The 11,593-nt window shown below is 36.0% G+C and overlaps 1 protein-coding gene across 5 annotated transcripts in view; it reads left to right on the forward strand.

Moving 5' to 3' along the window:
- KHDRBS3 (KH RNA binding domain containing, signal transduction associated 3) overlaps positions 1-7,989 on the forward strand; it is a 216,552-nt gene extending 208,563 nt beyond the window's left edge. For 3 of the 5 annotated variants that reach the window (XM_024102715.3, XM_024102714.3, XM_042860970.2), the window contains 2 exons: positions 1,810-1,868; positions 3,942-4,552. In XM_024102715.3, the coding sequence (XP_023958483.1) occupies positions 1,810-1,868; positions 3,942-4,033 (151 nt within the window). In that variant the 3' untranslated portion in view covers positions 4,034-4,552. Of the gene's footprint in view, positions 1-1,809; positions 1,869-3,941; positions 4,553-5,484; positions 5,544-7,725 lie in introns of those variants that run through there. The other 2 variants (XR_002888342.3, XR_010599026.1) reach the window with 1 other exon arrangement.
- Positions 7,990-11,593: the final 3,604 nt, after the last annotated feature.

Raw genomic sequence — 11,593 nt, forward strand, 5'->3', positions numbered from 1 at the left:
TTGTTATAGAGCCTGAGAGGAGAGGGTGCAGGGAAGAGAGAGAGAGCATTGCACTTCCTTAAGCAACTTTGAGCACTTTACATTATTATTTGACCTGATTATTAATGCTGAACAGTGTGTCAGGTAATAAAGTTAAATTTTGATGTACTTATAATGCAAATAAGTGATTTTCTCCCTTCCAGTGTTTATTGGTTTTGCAGTTTACATGCCATAAAATGTGAGTCATTTTTTGTTTAATAGACATTTTAGGTCTGTGAAATGAAACACTGCAAAAGTAATTCTGACAGGATTGACAGGCACAGGGATGGGGCTCAGCTGCTATAGACCTCTAGACTTGATGACAGTCTTACAATAAATAATCTGATGCTGTGTGAAATGATAGAAAATGTCAATTTAAAGTTCTTGATTGTCAAAACTAAGATTGTTTTATCACTGAACTGTTGCAGGACAAATTTATGCTACTTTGTATGCTTCACATTTTTGTCCTTAATATACAGGTCCGTATCACGTGGGCTGACAAACCATAGATGAGAATTTTAGCTCTTATATAGGTCTTCAGAATTTTACAGTGCAGACACTAGTAGAATTTTTAGTTCAGGCAGCTTTAGACTGGCAATAACAGAGACTCATTCACTGCTCTTATTGTTTTGTATTTGCATGTCAGAATTTTTACACTTTTGCCCCAGGTATTTTCCAAATTTGACAACTCTATTTCATTACCTGTCTCAGCTCTGTAGTTCTTTCTGCAAGTTAAATGCAACTGCAATACATGTATTGTTTACTCTGTACATAAAAAGATTATGTGAGAGCCTGGCGTTTACCTCTACCTGCGAACTCCTGTTAAAACTACAAATTGTGTTGTCTTGACTTGGATTTTACTTTGTGTTAGTTAGCACTTGTTAGCCAACATAAGATAAGAACACAGCCTTTTTTCCTAGTGAAGACAAGGCTTTGGTTGTAGCAGTTTGTAATTTAGTTACTTTCCAAATAGCCATGTGTTCCACACTGGCTCTGGATTTATCTGGCTACTGGATACCAAACTACCACAATCACCCATTTTGTATTTTAAATGGTGTTTCTTATTTGTTGCTTAGTGTCCTGCAAATATCCCATAGGCCAGGGGTCAGTAACCTTTCAGAAGTGGTGTGCTGAGTCTTCATTTATTCACTCTGATTTAAGGTTTCGTGTGCCAGTAATACATTTTAACATTTTTAGGTCTCTTTCTATAAGTCTATAACAAATAATTAAAATATTTTTGTCTGTAAAGTAAATAAGGTTTCTTAAATGTTTAAGAAGCTTCATTTAAAATTAAATTAAAATGCAGAGCCCCCCAGACCAGTGGCCAGGACCCGGGCAATGTGAGTACCACTGAAAATCAGCTCGCGTGCCGCCTTGGGCACATGTGCCATAGATTGCCTACCCCTGCCGTAGGCATTTGATCACATGTAAAATATTTTTTAAAGCAATAATCATACAAAAGGTTATACATAGTTATGAACGTATGGACCATAAAAACATTGTGGGATGTTGTCCCTGTAAAATAAGCTAGGGCACCGAGCAGCTGTGCAGTGTCAAGATTTAGATGATTTTGCATGCCTTCTGGCAGAAACTTAGGCACCGACAGCATCAGGTGGCAGCTAAACAATGGTTTTTTGAATGTCACTGCCACCTAAATGAGGGACTTTGGCACCTAAAAAGGCAAAGTGCCTAAGTCCCTTGTGAATCTAGTCCATCATGATTTAAGACATGTTGCTTAACACTACATTTCTAACGGCATTACTTACGTTGTCTGTCTTTTTTTTCATACAGTGGAACAGATTACTATGATTATGGACATGGACTTAGTGAGGAAACATATGATTCTTATGGTGAGTAGCTTTGTAAGTGGAATTATCAGTGTATTTTAAAGAATTTTGAAAAAAAAACAATTTAAACCAAAAAAAATGTTTATCAAGAATGCTGCAATCCTGCATCGGGATCCACTTGCATCAACTCTTGTGCTGGTCTGGAGTCCCATTGTTATAGACATTGAAGATTTATGGTTACTGAGACATGTTTGTTTGGGGGGGGGGTTGTTGTTTTTTGTAATTTTGTTTGCTATCTTTGCCATATAACAGTAAAAATAAGCACTAAGGGCTAGATTTTCCACCCTTACTCCTATTTATTACATTCCCCCAAATCAATGGGATTATTTTCAGCGTACAATAATATTTAGTGTGAGTAAGGATGGCAAAGAATTGGGCCATAAAACCTCAATTCAGCAGAGTACCTAAGCATATGCTTAATGTAAAGCATGTGCTTAAGACTCATTGAAGTCAGTGGGACTTGAGCATATGCTTAAATTCTTTGCTGAATCAGGGCTGAATTGAGCACATTGCACACTTAGTTTATGGTCTTTTGGTGTATAAATTAATTTCCAAGCTCCAGTTCTGTAAACTCAAGCAGGTAGTAATTATATAAAAGCTATAAAGTATTTTAGGTATGTAATAGACACAAGGGTACTGGAGTACTTGTATGAAGGCAAGACAGCACATAATAAAGCAAAAAGCATATGCCACGATAGGATTAATTTTTTTCAAATCAGAAGTGCAGCAGTGACAGGTTTAATTAAAGGAATCTGTTATGGATTAGAAGCATAAAGCATGTTAAAAGGCACCTTTACTTCATACCTCTGGCTAGAGATCAGAGAAATGCAGTTTTCGATCAGTCAGGAAGCTCAAAAACTCATGAATTGCCAGTGACTGGTGCAAGTGAATCATGACTGTGGTTAATGGATGTTATGACATTTTTTAGAACATAACTGAAAACCATTTCCTGGTGTATCTTTTGAAGTGCATTTTACGATGTCTCCTCCCTGAAGCAATGATGACCACAGCTAAGATTTGTTTGTCATAAGAAACACTTTGAACATATAGGTTTGCCACATGTCATCTACGGGAATTGATGCAAGTAACTTGAGGGAAAGTAATTGATTAGATGAGTGCATCAAAAGAGGAGGTCACTTCAACCAATTTTTGCCCCTCACAGTTCTTTAAATTGGTCTCTGTGGACTGCATTGCTTAAATCATTGTATATTTCAGCATTAAAGTTAACTGTTTGACAGTAGGGGTCTGATTTCTCAGAGTATCTCACTAAGGGAAAAATCGATAGTGATAAAGCTTACAACCTGCCTAATGCAGGACACAAGATGTAACATTTTGTAGCATTACAATATTTAAGGTAAAAAAATTAAAATTTTCTCATTAAATCTTTTGTTACTTAAAACTGATAGCTTGTTATTTGTCAGGGCAAACTTGTTTACCAGAAGTTTAGTACAAAATGCTAATTGTACCTCATCATATTTCGAGATTTGCAGTAAGATTGTTAGCACCTTGGGGGGGGGGGGAACCCTGTCTTCCTATGTGTTTCTATGTCTAACACATTAGAACTCTGATTCAGTCCATTATTATTGTTAATAATACAGTTCAGTGTGTGTTGTGAAAATCTTTATTTGTGTGTTTATTCATTTTGTTGTTACAAGCGAGGCAAGCAATTTCCTTTGCTCTTTGAAGATTATTAAAAAAAAATCCAGCTCTGTAGATCTTGCGCTTTACAGGAAATGTATTTGTTTCTGTGAAATCCACTGTTATCTGAAATGTTGTGTTAGGTTGTGTTTTCAGAAGGGAAGCCACAGGTGTTCATAGTGGAATTATGAAACTTTTCATAGGTGCCTAAACACATTCTCACCCCCAGCTAATCCGAATCAGAACTGAGGCATGGTGGAAGAGCAGTATGGGGAAGTTCACCAGTTCTTTGGTTAAATATTAGACTTCATTCGCTACAACTGTCAGTGCAAAAGCACTGAACTCCAAAATTAAACTAAAAAAATTATAAGTAAAAACAAACACTGCCACAATGATCATTAGGAAAGGTCTAATTATAATTGCTTTTCTTCGTTTCAGGGCAAGAAGAATGGACCAACTCAAGACACAAGGCACCTTCAGCAAGGACAACAAAGGGAATCTACAGAGACCAGCCATATGCCAGATACTGATTGTACTGTCTGATGTTGTGAAATATCCAATCTCCACCAGTCCTGTATACTGTTCCAAGTAATTTTTTTCTATAAACAATCCCTTTTTAGTAAATCAAAGTGCTTAAAAATTGAACGGCTGGACTGAACTTAAACTATTTTGTTGAAAGAACAACCTGGACAGAAAGATATGTAAAACAAGGAACTTTGTTATTTCCAGACTGTATTTGAAAAATAGGTGATCAAAAAAAATAACCTCTGATTAACTAGTGTTAAACAAAAACTAGGTTTACTAAATATGTTAATCCATTCTTTTAACATAAGCGTAACCTTTTATTTTAAAGGTTTTTCAGCAATTTAGTTCTTTTAGTTTTATTTTTCAACCATTTTGCTAGTTTTTTCTCTTGCAAACATGCGTAAAAAGGGAAGCAAATTACAAATGCAAATAATGTGGTATTTTGTAACTCAAGTCTTGAAATGTTCTGTAGTGTTAAGCAAAATTTACTCTTGCTTGATACTAAATAAACTTTTGAAAGAAAATCAGTGTGTGTGAGAGTAATTTTATGCTTTAGTTTATTTTATAATAAACCTTCATAAATAGTAGTAAACAGGGAGAAATTCATCTAACAATGATCAACATAAAACGCTCATACTAAACACTGTACAGCTTTTTTTTTTAAAAATGGTATAAACCTAAATGTACATTTATATACTCACGATAGATTTAAATGCTGGTTAAATATCCAAATGGTATGGATCTGCTTGAATGCCACATATAAAACAAATAATCTTGGTTAAAAATGGTTTAAAATAGCTAATGAATTTTCTGAAAAAGATGTGACTAGTTTTCATCTTGTTGAGCATTTTTTCACTAGTGCAACTTTGGAATTTTTATGAGAATTTTGGTACCTTAATGACCACCTCGCTCCGTGCTGGAAGCAATAAACACAAAGCTTTTAAAGACTTTCTGACTTGACTAATTGAGGTCGCTTTCGTCAGAGGCAGAGGATGTGTAACCCTTAAAACGGTCTTCATTTGCAAAGGTAAATAAATCAAATAAGATTTTAATCTCACTTAATTTATCTTAATATAACCAATAAAATCAGGGAGGATACAAATTAGAAAGTTTCAGTTTAGATTTTAGAAAGGCTTTAAGCTCACCTAAATTCTCATTTTAAAAAGTTTAATTTGTTTTAGTAATCTAAAAAGCCTTAGCTCAGTCAGTTTAATTTGGACAAACTATTCCCTATTAAACAAATGTAAAACCTCATAACTAGTAGTTTGTAATACCTTATTTTTCCATAAATTCTAGTAACTGAGAACAGTGCTTAAACATTACAAATGTTTTCAAAAGCTTTTCCTTGAAGATTCAGTTTGTCTTTTTAATTATAGTTTAATTTGAATTGTTTGTTTGTAGTTTATATTTTAAAGTCTTCTTCTGTATTTAGTAAACAGATCTTTTCTCTTGTCAGGAAACGCTAAACGTCTTGGGGAGCCAAGAGAACAAAAACCTAAATCTGTTGATGCTTTGGTATGTACCTATTCATATATTTTAAACTCTCTGATCAATGATGTACCAGAGAAAAGCATTTTAAGGGCCTAATTCAAAACCCATTGAAACCAATGGAAAGACTGCCAATGACTTAGCGAGGCTCTGGGTTAATCCTTAAATAATCACTAAGGGCAGTGATTGTTTTGAATTCTGAAGTTACTTTAAGAGTCTGCCAAAAAGAAAAGTACCTTTTTTCAGGCAGTCTGACATGTAAAGCTTAATATATTGAACTGTCCCATTGTTCCCCTAGTTGTTGTTGGATTCTTTCTATTCTTCGGATTAAGAATTAACTTTGAAATATCAATTTCAGCTAACTAGGTAAAGGAGTTGCTGATCTAATAGAGGAACGTAGAAGGAAATGAGTATAATTTTATGCCATCAGTCCCCCACAGAGAACTTCAATCCTGATAGAAAGTCATGTTGACAGATTCTATCAGAGAGGTCCCAATCTATAATTTTTCTGAGAACAACTTTGTGGAGAATAGTTTGATAGGAAAAAAAATTGGTACAGGATGACTTGGTGAACCAAAATGAACATTTCTGCACAAGAAACATGTTGAATACTGGTGAAGGGGAAAGTCAAATCCCTTAAAAATGTATTTACAGAGCTTGAATCTACTGCTTGTGTGCATGTTTGCTGTGGATTACTGTTTCTAATGAGGTTAGTCAGATACTAGGTTAAAAAATAATTCACCCAGATTTATGTGCTGTGCTATAAAAAAAAAATGACAGAAACTAGGACAGAAACTTTTAACTTTTGAGGGGTTTATTTCCTACTTTGAATGGTAGTTCTAGATACTAAGCCCATAAGAAACATTTAAATTCCAGGTTAATTGATTAATAAATGGCTCCTGGAGCTTTCAGCAATTTGGTGTCTTTAATTTGCAATTTGTAGTATAAATGGAGCTATATATTTTTAAATAATGCATACATAGTTACTGTTTAACATAGTAACATTAGGAGGTCTCTTCATTTGCATATACAAAACCTGCATTTGCACATGTAAAGTTTGCTGGAACAAATTCAAGACTTAGTTTAAGATTTAGCCAAAAGGTCCCATAAGACTTGTACACGTTAAAAAGTTCAGCTGAGACTTCTATCTGCCTTGGCCAGAATAATTACAGAGATCGAAAATTAGTGAGCAAGGCTGACTCTTACAGCTGCTGCCATATCTAGGCACAATAGAGTGGGGGTATGTTGAAGCTGTCTTCTCTGAAAGTTCATAACTTTCTGGGTCAAACACTTAATTACTACATTAACATGTTTTTGTCCATATCCTCAAAATAGCTTTTAAAAAAATAGTTTCAGTGTAAGAGTTAAGGTTGCATAAAAAGTCTGATGTTAATCCATATGCAATTTTTGAACCAATCAAATGAAAACTGCAGCCCTTACACACTTCAGGCCAATTTTAGTTAATAGTTCTTATTATGACTTTATCTAAATCTACACAGGCTTCTACACAGAAGAACCCTTGTGAATAGTGACCGTAGCATCACTATATTTTAAAAATATTTGGACAGGGAATATTTTTATAATTTATGTCCATATTTTTGATCTTTCTGCAAGGATTTGATTGCGCATCTTTTTTTGTCAAAAACAAAAAATTGAAACTACATTGAAGCAGAATTTTAGACCCTTTTATAGGTTCAGTATTTGCAGTATAAATCTTTTCTCATTACTTTCTAAAATAGCACACTTTGACCTTATTTTCCTCTATTATATCTCCAGCTTTCTTTGGAATAATGGAATAACCTACCAAGGAAGGTAGTTTAGATATTAGATAATCCTGTTTCACTGTGACAAACTTAATTACTAAGAAGAGCTCGTTCATTCAGTGTAGAATTTTAGGTTCTCACATCTCTTGGTCAATCACTACATATCACTAGAGTCAAATCCAACAGCATAAGTGAATAATATCTTAACAATTGATTAATCATATAATTATTAATTTTTCCATATTGCACGCAGGCTTTATTGTCATCTGTGTACTAAATTTAAACAATTAGCTCCTTTTTTGCATTCTTTTCCATAAATCTACATACATTTATTGTATTTCCAATTATCTGTTTCCGCTGCCTGTAATCTGACAGTCTCCAGAGAGTCAGTAATAATTGTTTGTTTCCTGATGTACATAAACGTATTTTGTTTTCCTCTTTTCCAGGGACTTCTGTCGTGATTATTATGGACTGCTTAGACTATTATATTCACCAATGTGCCTAGTCAACGATGAAATCAGCTTTGGAATTTGAAAATGCAGTTCTGTTTCTCTTCCAGTATTTTATGTACTGTAGTACTAAAGTGTATCATATTCTATCCTTTATTTTTAACAACTGCTATAAAAGCCCTTAATTGTTTAATGACCTAACAATGTTATTTATGTAGAAGTCAATAAAGAATCTCCATTTAAATCTCCAGAACAAAGCAATAATGCATCCTTATGTTCCTTCAGTGACTTTGTAATTCCTACACAGCAGCTATGAGTGAACCTTGTGTGGAGTTTTATGACTAGACCCATAGTTCACTTTTGGAAGTGGTTGAGCTACTGTATGTGCGGCATGGAAAAGTAAACATGAAAATAAGTGTGTTACACAGAAGCTATTGTATTGCTCATAGGCTAAGTGTAAACAGATGTGTCTGAAGCAAGACTGATTAGTAGAGAGAGAAAAACCCAATTTCAATTTCCTTCAGTAAGTTGTTTATAAAACATAAAGGTCATAATCACTGTGGACTGTATTATATTGGTTTCAGAGTGGTAGCCGTGTTAGTCTGTATTGCAGAAACAATGAGGAGTCCTTGTGGCACCTTAGAGACTAACAAATGTTTCTGGGCATAAGCTTTTGTGGACTAGAACCCACTTCATCAGATGCATCAGTGCATCTGATGAAGTGGGTTCTAACCCATGAAAGCTTATGCCCAAATACATTTGTTAGTCTCTAAGGTGCCACAAGGACTCCTCGTTGTTTTTGTATTATATTGTTCATTCTCTTTCACTTACTCCATGGTATTATTGTGATTATAATTTTACATCTACAGAAGTATCTTTTCTACTCTTATAATATAAGGTCACATGTTTTCCAGTGAAAGGAATTTCAAGCTAGTTTTTATGTCTTGATAAATTTGCACTCTTGTACCTGGTAGACCTGTTTCCTCAATGCTTTTTCATTTTTATATTAGTCCTTATTGTGATAATTTGTAACATAAATAAACTTCTGGTAATTTAACCTTTTCTTACTGCAAAGTTGACTGCAAATCCAAATGCTTTCCACCCATGCTTCAGAAATTTACTTCCATCAGATGCATTTTCCTTTCTGATAGTTATTGAAACTCAACAAATTCAGCCAGTGTGCATACTGATTAATCCATTTCGATACTGAGGCCAGACTTTTCTTTTTTAGCTAAGTGTATATTTTCAAGGCAAACTATTACTTTTTTTGCAAAATAAAGGAATATCACTAAACATAAGTGTCTTCTGTTCAAACTCATCTCCATCAATGCACATTGCGATGTTTTATTACCATTTAATGGCTGTTGAAGACTGTCTTTAAGGGTTTTTATAGGGAGGTGGGAAAATTGATTTCAGATCTTAGATTATTCTTCACGTTGATTTCTTAAAGCTACCTTAAGCAAAAGGAGAATCATTTAGTTCTTTTCTCCTTTGGTGGTTTGGATGGAGCTTCAGGTGTAGTCAAAAAGGATAGTCTTCCTGTTTCTTCTTTACCACTTAGCTATATCACCATAAAGTTTCAGTTATTCAAAATTATATTTTACATCTTCCAAGAATTTTCCCTTTTACTCTGTTTCACTCTACTACAACTGCACTGCCGTAGCTCCTTCCAGAAGACTTACAAGTGATTTAAAAATAAACAAGCCTCAAGCACTTCAAATGAAGTAGGTAATCACTGCATAGGGATGAGTTCACATCACACCAAAATGCAGGCATCTCTGGTGTGAAATAGCAACTGTTTAACTTTTCATAGCAAACTCTACCCAGGTATGTAAGACTGGAAAATGAATACATTTCTCTGACTCTGCAGAGGGAATTTAGAGAGCAGAGGACAATTTCTTTAATTGTAATTTGGTCAGGAGGACACTGGGATTAGTCACACACTGATCTCTTACAAATAAGGTATCAGATTTTCAGTTCTAAGTCTTATCTAATTAAACTGCATCTGTAACAGCACAGCTTCCAAATATCATGGTGGGAAATGACGTTAGCACTGACTCAGAGGGAAAAGAGTCCAGTACTAAATTACCAAAGCTATTTCCAGCATCTCTGGTATTTTCTTAGTATTTCCTATATAAGTACTGGCCTGGCCTAACCTTGAGGAATCTGATCACAACACAAGATGGTCTGACTGCAGGCTATGTAATTCATATGCACACAGGCAACTTGGTTAAGATTGTCCTAAATTTAATACCTATATCTACATACCAAGTAGACTTCCATATTTGTGAGACAAACTTCTTGTGTTAAATTCTGGCCCCAGAGATGGCAATGAGCATTTTGCCATTGATGTCAGTGGGGCCAGGATTTCATCCTTGGGGCTAGATCCATACATGGGATTTAGGCTCACCCTTGGAATGCTTAACTTTAGATTCCCTGCTGCCTACTGGAATCCACAGCCCCAAGTTAGGTGCCAGTCTCCTTACGCAATGCATGGGGAAAGCAGGGGCCTGAGAACGGGATCCACAAAACGCCAGCATGCTGAGCTCAGAGCAGTCCAAGATTAGCCAATAGGAAATTGAAGAGAGGAGTGTAGCCTAAACCGCCACTTCCCCCTCTGGGACTTAGGCGCCTATCCCCAACTGGGATTCACTGCAGTGGACCCTCTCCTGGAGTTAGGTATGTCAGCCAAGTTGGCCATTTCTTACAAATCAAAAGGAGCAGCCACCGCTACTACTCCTCCTCTTCACCCATTAGTGCCTAGGGTACTCATAGCACAGGGACTTGAATCAAGCTCTCCCACATATCAGGTAGTGTGGGGATTTGAACCTAGGTTTCTTGTGTTTAGTGCAAGTGGTCTTACCACTGCGCAAAGAGGAGCACCACCTCCTCTAGCTATGTTTTGTGCCAAGCCTCATCCAGTTGCTGTTTTCTAGGGTGGCCTCTGAGCATGTTTACCAGATTGGGGTCTGTTGGGGAATGCCGATTTTGAGGATCCCACTGGGGCTTAGATGTGAGCTGGGTGTCAGGACATAGGCAGCTGTGCACATGCCCGCTGGCCGATTTTAGGCACCGACAGGGTTAGGTGGCAGCTGTACAAGGGGGTTGAGGTTCTAAATTTTGGATTTAGGCACCTTAATCCCTTTGGGCCCAATGTGTGTTTCACAAGAGGTTATACATGTGTATGGGCAGCTGCAGTGCGCTTGGGACTGCTTTAACTCTCACCAAGAGACAGAGGGCCTGAGTTGCTGTCCTGTTAACCAGTTTTATACCACATCTCAGTGGGGAAACATAAAGGTGGTATAAGAGAGTGGAGAACCTGACCATCTCTAGCAGTGGATGTTTCAGTCTCCATGTTATCTTGTCAGTAATTATGCTGGTGGTTTTTCTGAGGTGAGCATCTCCCCATTAGGGGCTGATGCTCATGATGTTTATAACTGAGCCACAAGAAACAACTCCTGGAAATTTGAGCATCATTAATAGATTTAATACTAATTTCCAGTGACCATGTGAACTAGGATAAGCCTGAAGTCATAGCTATTACTGCTTTTCAATTTGGAGCTCTTAATCTGTACAGCTGAAGCAATTATATATTCAGGAAAAAAAGGGATAAAATGGATCTATGTGCAATAATAAATCAGATCGAATTTGACTTTGATAGTTGGGAGTAGATTATACTCTTTACAAGGGAAAATAAATTTAGTAAAATGAAAAATTCTTCTCTGCCCTCCTATTTTCCCCCTCCTCCTTTTTCCCCCTCTCTTTCTGTTCTGCTTAGGATCTTACACCTTGCTCACCATTATTTTGTACTAAACTGGCTATCTTAAAATAGAAGCGCCCATGACAATGATCATCCAAGAAATTT

Source organism: Chrysemys picta, chromosome 2 (genome assembly GCF_011386835.1).
Source record: "Chrysemys picta bellii isolate R12L10 chromosome 2, ASM1138683v2, whole genome shotgun sequence".
Classification (NCBI taxonomy): domain Eukaryota; kingdom Metazoa; phylum Chordata; order Testudines; family Emydidae; genus Chrysemys; species Chrysemys picta.